General features: G+C 33.8%; 1 protein-coding gene across 1 annotated transcript; it reads right to left on the reverse strand.

The window, feature by feature from the left end:
• Positions 1–394: 394 nt before the first annotated feature.
• On the reverse strand, positions 395–1,367 carry LOC110290079 (olfactory receptor 5T3-like). Its single transcript, XM_021156565.3, is given in 2 exon segments — positions 395–412; positions 414–1,367. Coding segments are annotated over 2 exon segments (972 nt in total).
• Positions 1,368–14,166: the final 12,799 nt, after the last annotated feature.

Genomic DNA, 14,166 nt, shown 5'->3' on the forward strand with positions numbered 1-14,166 from the left:
TACCTAAGAACAGCTTGACATAAAATAGTTATAAATTATTTCAAAGTAATTTGATATACAGGAGAAAATTTTTTTATTTAAAAATGCTACATGAACGCCGGGCAGTGGTGGCACACACCTTTAATCCCAGCACTCGGGAGGCAGAGGCAGGCAGATTTCTGAGTTCCAGGCCAGCCTGGTCTACAACATGAGTTCCAGGACAGCCAAAGTACACAGAGAAACCCTGTCTCGAAAAAAAAATGCTACATGAAAAAGAATATTAATGATTTTAATATAATCATAAACATATAAGACACTACTAATTAAACCAGGGCATGTTTGTAATTTGTAGCAATGTATATTTCATGTAAATTGGAATTAACAAAGTAATTTTGTTTTGTTATATAACTATACATTAATTATGAATCACATTTTCTCCACAATTTATTAAATGCTACTTTTACATCTTTGTTCCTCAAACTGTAGATGATAGGATTCAACATGGGTATCACAATGGTGTAAAATATTGACACTACCATGTCATGATTTGAGGCATACCTGGAACTAGGCCTCATATAAGTGAAAAGGATTGTACCATGGTAAATAGAGACTCCAGTGAGGTGAGAGCCACATGTAGAGAACACTTTCCTCCTACCCTCAGCAGAATGCATGTTCAGAATGGCAAAGAGGATGAATCCATAGGAGACCAGGACAATCAGAATGGTGACAATCTCAATCAAGCCCACCAAGTACAAGACTAGAAGCTCATTTGTGTGGGTATCAGAACAAGAAAGAGCAAGCAATGCAGGGATGTCACAGAAGACATGCTTAATTTCATTGGATCCACAGAAGGAGAGACTGAAAGTGGCCACTGTGTGGATAGCACCATGCACAACTCCACCAGCATAGGAAGCAATGATGAGTGGCAGGTATACTCTGGGTGACATGGCCACTGTATACAGAAGTGGGTTGTAGATGGCTACATATCGGTCATAAGCCATTGCTGCCAGGAGAAAGCATTCTGTGGTTCCTAACGAAACAAAGAGAAGCATTTGGGTTGCACATGAAAGGAATGAAATGGACTTATTTTCACTTAGAAAGTTGACTAACATTTTGGGTGTAACGACTGTAGAATAGCAAGCATCCAGGAAAGACAAAACACTTAGGAAATAGTACATGGGGTTGTGTAGCCGACAATCCCCAATGACCAAAACAACCAGTCCAAAGTTTCCTACCAGAGTGAAGAGATAAATAGCAAGAAACAGTAAAAATAGGAAGACTTGGAGTTCAAAGTCATCTGTGAATCCTAAGAGAATAAACATGGTGGCTTCAGTCATGTTCTTTAATGGAATATTATGGACATCCACAGCTGAGGTGATCCTTTCCATTCTGGTTTTTATTTACGTATTTCTATTTCCCCAGAAAGTTCCTATAAAACTGTGTCTATGTTTGATTCTTAGGGCATCGTGACCACCATAGGGTAATGAGAGGAACAATGATAAATAATTTGATGAAATTGTAGAGATTTCACTATAAGGGGTAAAGGAAAAAGATAATTACACTTACATGTAAAGTTAAAAATCCAACAACTAAAGTAGCTTTGTTATTTAAATAGTTTTCCATCACTCTGTTCAAGTTATACTTTAAAAAATTATTTTCATTATACTGCATTTTCTTTTAAAATTTTGTTTATGTATATATTATGTGTGTATATATGTATGTATGTATGTATGTATTTCAATATATTTCATTGAAATATATTGAATCATGTTCTCTCCGTTTCCTTCTTCACCTCATTCAGGTATACTACTGTTAAATATCTCCTATGTGTCACTACACAAACTCCCAACTTGATAGCTGATTTTTCTTTTATTATTGTTCTTACAAATGTAAATAGGAATGTACAATTATTAAAACACAACCTCTGGGTCCACTTTTCTTTTCTGTGTGTATATGATTTCAGGGATGACCACTCTGCCCTGGACAACTGGACAACCTTAACAGTTTTACACCTGGGAGGAACTAGTTCTCTTTTCCTGGAAATGCATTAATTACCTGGAATCTATTTAGGATAAGTCCCATGAAAATTCCCTCACCCTTCCGTTGTAGTGTTTCCATTGATATTACCATAGTCCTGGGTCTGTTTGTTCACCAAATTCTATTTTCATGAATATAGGTAGAATTTACTTCACTTTCAAATTGTTATAACAAAAAGCACAGACTTGTATAGTAGTTCTCCTTTAGCTGTAAGTACATGAAATATTCTTCCTTAGTATTTTAGATTTTTAACATAAGATACTATACTTCTATCACTGTTAAATTTTAATGTGAAAAATTATAGTAATGGTTTTGAAAAAGAAGTTATTTTAAATAATTTTAAATAATTTAAATAATATAATTCACTGATCCTATTTAATACTCATGGGGTGATTTCTGTACAATAAATCCATGTCAGAGGTCAAAAAATTTAAAAATGCTAAAATTTTGAACATAGAAATATAGGAGTCATTCACTAATGTAAACATATGCACTAATAATATGAAGCACGGTAAAACTTGTCAAATTGATTATTAAAATCAATAAAAAGAATTTAAGTAATTTTAAAACAGGAAGGGAGTTATGTAATTACATTGTCCCAGAAGGTCTTCAAATTCTATGTGCGTGTTTTGTTCTAGTATATAGATTATGCTTTCAAATGTATACTTACAGAACAAAAACCATTTAATACTTCATATATAGAGTAAAATATAAAAACATAACCAAATTTCATTTGTGTAAACATAAATAATTTAAATATTAAAATTAAGAATATATGAAAATATGTTAATATATTATTTTGTTTTGATAATTATTTTAATAATTAGCCTATAAAATCATCTCATCAGTTAATTACACAAATCTGCACAATATAAATTTATGGACTTGAAAAAACATGTAATAGTCTTCTGTTATCTCTCTTTTCTTCCTTCTCATTATCTGTCAAGATTGGCAATGGAATTTATTCAGACATGCTTACTAGAGAGGGAAGGGATTAAGCACAGTAGAAATAATTAATATGGAAATGGGGTTTCAAAATTGTTTATAGTATGCTAAACAAACATAACTATATTCATCTTGATTGTTATTCACCAAAGGAATGTCACACATCCTGCAATTCTACAATTTTATTTTCTACTCTAAGATCTGAGATAAAGCAAGTGTAGAGGATTAAGAAGTGCACTCAGTCTAAATCCTGATATTAGACTCTGTGAGAAGCCTCATTTACAGACAGTGTGAGTTTAGAAAAATTCTAATTAAGATTAATGTGGTCACAGTTGACTCCTTTTACCACATAAACACAGGTAACTGAAGAGAATTTTATGGATCCATTAAGATGTGTTTACTTGAATAAACATTTTAATAACTTACAGGATATATATGTTTAAACTACAAGTCTGAAATGTTATTCCTTGTAACATAATGTTGCAGGCATGTTAACTTACTGCTCAAATAATACACTGAACCATTAGTGAAACCAAAACAGGAAAAATGTATATATCATAATATCTTCTTTTGAATTTAAATAAAGTGACTCTCTTCATTATTGTATAAGAAAAAAAGTATATCTATGTAGCTACTTTTCTGGTCTGGGAAAATATTAGTACAATAAATATTGGTTTAATTAAATTATCCTAATTCTTTGGCAAATAAAAATTTTAGTAAAAATAGTTTTCCCATATATTGGAAAAAAGAATATGGTTTATACATTGATATGAATTTTCTTTCTAAAGAGCTTTTCTTGATTCATTGTATGGGTCACTGTTAGAATTTTGTGGCAAGGAAACACCAAAGCTGGATAATTTTTGAAGATTAAAGTTGAATAAATATTTCTCTTCAGTTACAATTAAAGATAGTAGAAATTTTGTGTAGTAATACTACAAATTCTCTATCTAATTTCATTTAATATAAATGCAAAATGCAAAAATGTATGCATGAGTTATTTAAACTATAGTATTCTCAATCAAAAAATATAAGTTAAAAATAAATGTCTCAAACCTCACGATGAAATCAATGGCAATAATATTGGAAATATTAAAACCAAGATAAAAATTATAGTAAAATTGTGAAGATGATAAAGCACAACAATAATAGGTTATTTATAGATAATGTGGACATTTCTCTTATTTGATATACATGATAACTTATGAAATATATTTTGTAATATCATCTTATAAAAAGGAAATTATGGTTTAAATATGTGTACAATATACTTTGCCAGATTATCATCTAGTAAATAAAGCAGCATTCAGTATTTGAATTCCATGCCAGCCCACTGCATATTTTCTCCATGACTATACTATGTCTTCATTCTCTCCTTTAATATCTGAAAATATAGCTTCATAAAATAAAGAAGATAATATTTCTGTTTGGAATATTAGATGATATATACTGCACTTAAAAAACGTGAAGAATGGAAAAAGAAGTGGTTAAAATTACTTTAATACATGGTCAGTAAAATGAATATAATAAGATTTTAACAACTGTGTCAGAAATAAAATTTACAGAAAATTGATTGAGGAAAAATCCTATCCATAAAAACTCACTGAAAGTTATCTTTCTACTCTAATTAATTTATCAAAAACATTAAAACAAACGTGAGAGTTATTTCCAAAATATGTGGATGATTCTTCATCCTTATCCATTTTTCTTTTTAGAAGTTATTGGCTCAATTTGCAACACAACTCTGTTAAATAGGATGTTTTATATTGTATTTGAGTACTCAGACATATTAAGTATTCAAACTTGAAATGCACTGTATCATTTAAAACACTTATAAATAAAGAAAAAGCATACACTTACTTACAAAATTGAGCTGCTTGGTCAGTTAGATAATGGTCAAGTCATAACACATGTGAACAAAACCCATCCTATAGAACTTTTAAAGGCCACAGTGAAGCCCCTGGGAGAATTCAAGTTCTTCACTGGGACAGAAAGTCCTCATTTGAAAAAAAAAAAAAAAAAGAAAAGAAAAGAAAAAAGATAAACAAAGGGAATGACCTTAGGAAAATAAACTAAGTACTGAAAATGACTACACTGAAGCAATTCTGTCTTTGTTTAAACTTAATGTTCTTTCACATAGGAAAGACATTCCACTCATGCAGTCATAGGTCCACCTCTAATTTTACTTATGTAATGTTGAGTTCACAGCCTTGTGAAAATGCTATAAAACAGATGGAATTCAGCGTCTTTAAATATAATTTACTTTTTTGGATTTAAATTATCCTTCATCAAGATGGTATGAGAATTAGATGCATGCACATGAGAATGTCAATAAAAGAGAGAGGATATGGGAATTAGGATAAGAAATGATGACAGGAGAGATGAAAGAGACAGTATACTGTTAATGTTGCCCAGTGAAATACAGCAGTATTAGTTCTGCTGCAGAGTTAAATTTCAATTACTTGAGTTCATAGAGTAGGCAATTTTAGTCTCTCTCTGTCTCTCTGTCTCTCTCTGTCTCTTTCTCTCTGTCTCTCTCTTTCTCCCCTTCTTTCTTTTCGTTTGTTTGTTTGTGTTGTTCCTACTGTTTGGTTGTTTCTGAATTTATATTCCATTCCCAACCATATCTATCTAAAGGCAAATATCTGTTGAAAGTATAAAAATCTATTTCTTTTCCAATTGTTCCATGTTGTCTCCTAAAATGTCACTATGCACTAGTCAGTGAAATAGTATGTTTAAAATTAAATTAAATTAAAATCTGGTTTTGGTTTGATCACTCCCAAAACAAAGCATGTCAAATTGAATAATTTGAAGAAAATTAGTTTTTTACTTAAACATAATAATTCTTCCTAGTTGATACATGTTTTGACTGCATAGGAAATATATATATTTAATATATATTTAATATTTATATATAAATATATATATGTATGTATATGTGTATGTGTGTGTGTATATGCATATGTATATGTATGAATATAAAGGCAGCATTTTCCATTTTCAACAAATGGTGCCAGCTCAACTGATGGTTAGCATGTAGAAGAATGCAAATCGATCCATTCTTATCTCCTTGTACGAAGCTCAAGTCCAAGTGAATCAATGACCTCCACATAAAACCAGATACACTGAAACTTATAGAGGAGAAAGTGGGGAGGAGCCTCAAGTATATGGGCATAGGGGAAAATTTTCTGAACAGAACACCAATGGTTTGTGCTGTAAGATCAAGAATCGAAAGGTGGCATATGACTTTAATCACAGCTCTTGGGAGGCAGAGGCAGGCAGATTTCTGAGTTCAAGGCCAGCCTAGTCTACAGAATGAGTTCCAGGTCAGCCACGGCTACACAGAGAAACCCTTTCTCAAAAAACCAATAAATAAACAAACAAACAAACAAATAAATAAAATAAGAAAGAAAGAAAGAAAGAAGAAAGAAAGAAAGAAAGAAAGAAAGAAAGAAAGAAAGAAAGAAAGAAAGAAAGAAAGAAAGAAAGGAAGAAAGAAGGATCAAGAATCAGCAAACAGGACCTCATAAAATTGCAAAGTTTCTGTAAGGCAAAAGACACTGTCAATAAGACCAAAAGGCATCCAACAGATTGGGAAAAGATCTTTACCAATCCTAAATCCAATAGGATTCCAGAAGTTGGAATCCAGAAAAACAAATACCCTATTAAAAAATGAAGTACAGAGCTAAACAAATAATTCTCAACTGAGGAATACTGAATGGCTGAGAAGCACTTAAAAAAAATGTTCAACATCCTTAATCATCAGGGAAATGCAAATCAAAACAAACCTGAGATTCCACCTCACACCAGTCATAATGGCTAAGATAAAAAAACTCAGGTGACAGCAGATGCTGGCGAGGAAATAGAGAAAGAGGAACACTCCTCCATTGCTGGTGTGATTGCAAGCTTGTACAACCACTCTGGAAATCAGTTTGGCAGTTCCTCAGAAAATTGAACATATACCTGAGGATACAGCAATACCACTCCTGGGCATATACCCAGATGATGTTCCAACTTATAATAAGGATACATGCTCCACTATGTTCATAGCAGCCTTATTTTTTTTGTTTTTGTATTTCTTTTTTTTTTTTAATTAGGTATTTTCCTCAATTACATTTCCAATGCTATCCAAAAAGTCCCCAATACACTCCCCCACCCCCAGTCCCCCACCCACCCACCCCCACCCCTTGGCCCTGGCATTCCCCTGTACTGGGGCATATAAAGTTTGCAAGTCCAATGGGCCTCTCTTTCCAGTGATGGCCGACTAGGCCATCTTTTGATACAAATGCAGCTGGGGTCAAGAGCTCTGGGGTACTGGTTAGTTCATAATAATGTTCCACCTATGGGGTTGCAGTTCCCTTTAGCTCCTTGGGTACTTTCTCTAGCTCCTCCATTGGGGGCCCTGTGATCCATCCAATAGCTGACTGTGAACATCCACTTCTCTGTTTGCTAGTCCCTGGCATTGTCTCACAAGAGACAGCTATATCTGGGTCCTATCAGCAAAATTTTGCTAGTGTATGCAATGGTGTCAGCGTTTGGAAGCTGATTATGGGATGGATCCCAGCAGCCTTATTTATAATCGCGAGACACTGGAAAGAACACAGATGTCCTTCAACAGAGTAATGGATACAGAAAATGTGGTACATTTACACAATGGAGTACTACTCAGCTATTAAAAAGAATGAATTTATGAAATTTGTAGGCAAATGGATATATCTGAATGATATCATCCTGAGTGAGGTAAACCAATCACAAAAGAACAGACATGATATTCACTTGCTGTTAAGTGGATATTAGCTCAGAAAATCAGAATACCCAAGATACGATTTGCAAAACACATGAAACTCAAGAAGAAGGAAGACCAAAGTGTGGATACTTCAGTTCTTCTTAGAATGGGAAACAGAACACCCATGAACAGAGTTGCAGAGACAAACTGTGGAGTAGGGCTGTAGAAATGACCATCCAGAGACTGCCCCACTTGGGGATCTAAACCATATACAATCACCAAATCCAGACACTGCTGTGGATGTCAACAAGTACTTGCTGATAGTAACCTGATATAGCTCTCTCCTGAGTCTTTGCCAGTGCCTGAAAAATACAGAAGTGGATGCTCATAGCCATCCATTGGACTGAGCATATGATCCCCGATGAAGGAGCTAGAGAAAGTACCTAAGAAGCTGAAGGGGTTTGCAGCCCCATAGGATGAACAACAATATGAACTAACCAGAGCTCCCAGAGACTAAACTACCAACCAAAGTGAACACATGGAGGGAGCCATGGCTCCAGTTGCATATGTAGCAGAGGATGGCCTAGTCAGACATCAATGGGAGGAGAGGCCCTTGGTCCTGTGAAGGCTCTATGCCCCAGTGTGGGGGAATGAGAGCCAGGAAGCAGGAGTAGGTGGATTCATGACCAGGGGGATAGGAAGGGTGTTTTTTTTTTGGAGGGTTAACCTGGAAAGGGGATAAAATTTGAAATGTAAATAAAGAAAATATCCAATAAAATCTAAAAATAATTTCAAAATTTCAAAATGATTTTATATTTTCCTGCTTCCATCATTTCATAAGTATGTTCCTTAACATGAACATGTATACACATGTGTGTATGCACATGCACACACAGTTGCACAATGCACAGATATGTGGATACATATATTTTTTCTAATATTTCTTTTTATTTGGAGAGATTTGACTAGTACAGTTTCCATGTTCATGGTTTCTGAGTTCATGGACTGTGACCTCTATGAGATATTTTTTAGGGGTAGCGATTGTTACCAATTTTCCTTTTACCTTCTCTAACCTCACTCTCCTACATGTTAATTTATAGATCTCTTTTCCTCATATGCACTAATGTTGAAACTTGAAAACAATATTTATTATGGACACAATGATTATTGATACATATTTAATTGCCAGCATTTTTAAGACACTTTCTCTTAGATCCATTAAAAAAATATATGTACATTGTTTACCTTGACTATAAGAAATGTTAATCATATAAATATCAATATTTTAGAGTAGGAGAATAGCCTTCTCCAGTCAGTCCTAATATATATATATACTATATGTATATAAACCATATGTGTATATGTGTGTGTGTTTTCTTTTATAGACTGTGAAACTTGTATTTTCAAATTATATATATGTGTGTGTATATATATATATATATATATATATATATAATACATATACAATTTGTTCTGTAATAACTAATGAAAAACGAGAGCTTATTGTGAAAGAGAGCAAGGATGTGTATATGGAAAGGTTTGGAAGGAGCAAAGGATAAGGGACAAATGATTTACTTATAATTGCAAACTCAGTAAAAAAACTGGAAAAATATGCTTCAGAACACTTGTTTAACAACATTTTATTTTGTTATTCATTCTAATGAGAAATTTTATTCTATAGTCTTAGCTATACATCAAGCTCTATTGTTCTACTTCTTGCCCATGAAATTATATCAAATTATATCTAATTAAACAATATTACAATGGCAGCACATCATTTTTCTTCCACATTAAAATGTCATTTTCTTCATGTCTCATATGTTGTCTTTGAGAACTAAGTCACATTGAATTCGTGTTACTCTTATGTGTGGACCTTTAAACCTCTGACAGACCCATGAAAAATTACTGTTCTGCAAATTATCCAGCTATAAAAACCAATCCTATAGAGTACTTTTTACTCATCTTATATTTAAGTAAGACTGAAAGTTTCACATAGGCTATTAAACCACATCCATCTTACTCCTCCCTCAACTCACTTTACATTCCTCAGTGTAATTTCTATCTGGTTCCTACTTCTTCACCTTGTTCATTTAATGGAACCTAAGAATCATTGAAATTAATATTGTTACTTTGTATAGACTTGTCCTTACTCCTGTTCATCTTTCTTTGCATTTCCTACTTTCTCGTTATTCTTTACTACTTTATCTTACTGCTTAGTCAGGCTGAAAAATATATACATTTCACATTTGCTAATTGTCGTAGTAAATGTTCTATTGATACGAAAGACACAATGACTATAATAACTCTTCACAAGGAAGACGTTTCATTGGGGCTTACGTAAAATTTCAGAGGTTTAGTCTTTTATCATTATTGCAGGACACATGGGTACACACAGGGACACATGGTGCTGGAGAATTAGTTAAAAATTCCAAGTCAAAGTCAAGACCTGAGTCAGGTCTCAGGAAATGAATGACACAGGTCATGGATTGGTCTTTGAAACTTCAAAGCCCACCTGCAGTGATACAACTTCTCCAAACACACCACAACCACTCCAGTAATACTACAAGTCCCAATCTTTCCCAAATAGTGACAATTCCCTGTGTCTAAGCATTCAAATATATGAGTAAGCCTATAGGGGTCATTATTCATACCACCTCACTACCAAAATATACTTAATTTTCACATTGAATTAAAAGTTCTAAAATAACTATCAAATAAATTTAAAATGCGTTATGGTATCTAGCTTATTCATAACATAAATAATTCATAAAGGGAAATAAAGGTTTTCAGTTTTTCTAGCATTTTCAATAGTGTGCATTAAGGTATGGTTTTGACACAATGTTAGGTTAATACTCACAGGTTCATATAACTGTTCTTCCCATTTGGCTTCTGGGTTACTAAAATAAGAGCAGTGTTAGTTGTGTGTTCTTACAGTACAACTTGACATAATATCTTAATGGATTTTAAATATTTTCCTCACCAGATATTTTGTTATACTCATAAGTATACCCTACTCTCTATGATCTTTAGTTTTATACATTAAAATAGACCTGTGATTGTCAGTAACGTTATTCCTTTCACTAAAGAATTATCCTTAAAAGTACTTTGAATAAATATTTCATAAGTAACTATTAATATTATAGCTCTCTAGGATATTTTTGGTTTTTTTTTTATTTTCACAGGGGAATATTTGAAAAGTTCATAATAGAAATATCCAGGATTTTGCTATAGAGAATATAGAAAAGGGTAGATGTGAATCTGAAGAGTCTGTACCTGGACATAAGTTACTAAATGTAATTCTTAAAAGAAGAATGACTAATATTTTATTAGAATATATTTAGTGAGCACAGATCTCCATATGGAGATGAATAAAGAAAAATGTCTCCTAAAATGACTCTTCCACAATCCTGGAGGGAAAATGTATTCAGCACAGTAAATAAATGAATGTTTTGGAAATACTTATCAAGGTAGAAGAGACATGACATGTATGTACTAAAATAGAACATGGATGAATTAATCAACCTTTTATTTAATGATATAACAAGAAATAATATACTGTAGCATAAAACGAACATTTGTTTTCTAGATTCTGACAACAGAGAAATATAGTCAGTATTATTATTTATGTTTATTCTAATTGTAAATATGTACTTTACTTAAAAAGCAACATATCTCCACGAGCCTTTTCATGAACTCTTTTACACCAGACTGTAGATAAAGATGATCTTCAGCATGGGGAACAAAGTGGTGTAAAGTAACAACTCTATCATGTCATACATCAAAGCATAGATGGCACTCAGTCTCACATACATAAAGAGGATTGTTCCATGCTAAATGGACACTCTTGTGAAGAGAGCCACATATAGAGAGAACTTTTCTCATCCCTTCAGCAGAAACTACCTTCACAATAGCAAACAGATGAATCCATAGAAATCCAGATTAGTCAGGTTGGTGAATAGCTCAATGGGTCCTGCAAATTAGAAAAATGAAAGTTGATTTTTGTATGTATCATAGCCAGGAGAGGTAGAATGTCTAATTTTATTAGATCCATAGAACAAGACTAAAATTTGCCACAGTTTTAGAGGAATTATAATCCAGCAAAAGGCTCTTCTGGAAAGGGATCATATTCCAAGAACTTCTGGGTCTGTGAATAATATACCTTTAATCCCTCTGGCTGGAATACAGACACACCCTTAGTAGACAACTTTAATCAAGATTAATGAAGGTAAAGTGAGTATGTAGAAGAAGATGGGCAGAAAAAGTGACCATTCAGAGAAATTTGACTGAATGAGTCAAAGATAGAAAGTGCTTAACTCTCAAGAGAAGAGACAGGAAAGAGAGGACTTAATTGAGAGAGAGAGAGACAGAGAGACAGAGAGACAGAGAGACAGAGAGACAGAGAGACAGAGAGACAGAGAGACAGAGAGACAGAGAGACAGAGAGACAGAGACAGACAGAGACAGAGACAGACAGAGACAGAGACAGAGACAGACAGGACAGACAGACAGACAGAGACAGACAGAAAGACACAGACAGACAGAGGGACAGAGAGAGACAGAAAGACAGAGGGACAGAGAGAAACAGAGAGTGACACACACACACACACATACACACACACAGAGAGAGAGAGAGAGAAAGAGAGAGAGAGAGAGAGAGAGAGAGAGAGACAGAAGATTTTTATATTGCTCATTTAATTTTTTTTTATTTTTCAGTTATATAGTTAAATCATATTTTATTCTTTTATTCTCTTTATTATTCTTTTTATTCTCCACACACTCAATATACTGATTTTTTCTTTCTTTCAAATTTATGAACTCTTTTGTTCATTAATTGTTGTTATACACATAGTTATGTGTAGAACTATTCACAAACATAGCCCCTTGAGACACTATATTATTACTTGTTTATATATTTTCAGGGAGATTTATTTTATGTTGGATGAACAAGTGTGCTCTTCCCTGGGCAAAACTTTTCCTCTGCTTCCACGTTTTTTAATGCCTGTAGTTCTTTCATAGTGCTGGAGACAGATGGGCTTTTCTGTGTCAACTTTGAAATTTCCATTGCCACAATTCTTCAGCACACATTTAGCCTGTCATGTTGTAAGACATTATGGGAATATTTTCTAAAATTACTTGGAGACTCAGGTTCAAGACAAGTGCCCTGTTCTCCTGACTCTTACAATCTATCTAATGCTCTGCTGCAATGGTCCCTGAATCTTAAATGCAGGAATATTCATTGAAAATGGTCTGTAAATCATTGAACTTTGATGTATTACAGTCCTCTTTAATGATCTTTATCTGTTGCAAAGAGACATGTATTTGATATTTGATAGAGGTAAAGACCACACTTATCTGTTGATATAAGGACAGATGTTTGTCAGATGCTCTAGCTTCATATGCAGCAGAGGATGGCCTAGTCTGTCATCAATGGGAGGAGAGGCTCTTGGTCCTGTGAAGGTTTTATGTCCCAGTATATGGGAATGCCAGTGCCAGGAAGCAGGAGTGGGTGGGTTGGTGAGCAGGGGTAGTGGGGAGGGGATAGAGGGGTTTTAGAGGGGAAACCAGGAAAGGGGATAACATTTGAAATGTAAAATAAGAAAATATCTAGTTAAAATAAAAAGAAAATTAATAATTGTGAACTTTCCTTTAATAACTTGACTTCATTAGTACTAATTAGTTGATTTAATTATTTTCAATAACAGTTTTGGTTTCTTTTTCATTGAGAAAAATTAGGACCAATTACAGAGCTAGCAGTTTTCACTGTGTGTTTTTAGAGTTATTGAGACATGCTATTCATTAATATTCATTGGCATCACAAGTAAAGAGGACAGACCATTGGCTCTCTAATTTGAAAGCTTTCAAAATGTTGTCTGGTATTATGAAAGCTAATCCAAATTGAGGAGCTGTTCAGGACAATTCTAGCTCAGGCATAACTTTTGAATTGCACTGAATCTGTAGCAATAGGAACTTACCTTCCACCCCCTTGGTATAATTAAGAGTAAATTAAAAGGTGGTACGTTTGGGAGTCTCTTTGACAGCCATGGTCAACAAATCAAACCAGGACTTCTTACGCCTGATATTATGATTTGTAATCTAGTTCTCATCTCCTGAAGGGAAGTTTCTCAAGCCAGAGGAGAAACGTGCTAAAAGGTCTTTACTTAGTTAAATCATTCATATATGTTTCCTTACGGATTTGCAAGCATCCATGATATTTTATACACCTCCCTGTTTTATCTGCATTTACTCCTTCTTCTTCTTCCTTAACAGCCCTCCATTTTCGATTTATGCTATCAGATCTCTTGTATCTATTGCCCCTTAACTTCCTCCCATCTGCACCATTTACTTCCTTACCACACCCTAAAAATCACTCCTTTTTAAATTTCCATGACCAGAACATTTATTTCCTGTTATTTCTCTCTCTATTGCTCACCAACCCTGGCAATGGTCCTTTTTACTATCCTGGTATCCCGTTCTTTAAAGGAA

The sequence above is a fragment of the Mus caroli genome, unplaced genomic scaffold, assembly GCF_978045245.1.
Source record: "Mus caroli unplaced genomic scaffold, Mus_caroli_1 scaffold_2, whole genome shotgun sequence".
NCBI lineage: Eukaryota > Metazoa > Chordata > Mammalia > Rodentia > Muridae > Mus > Mus caroli.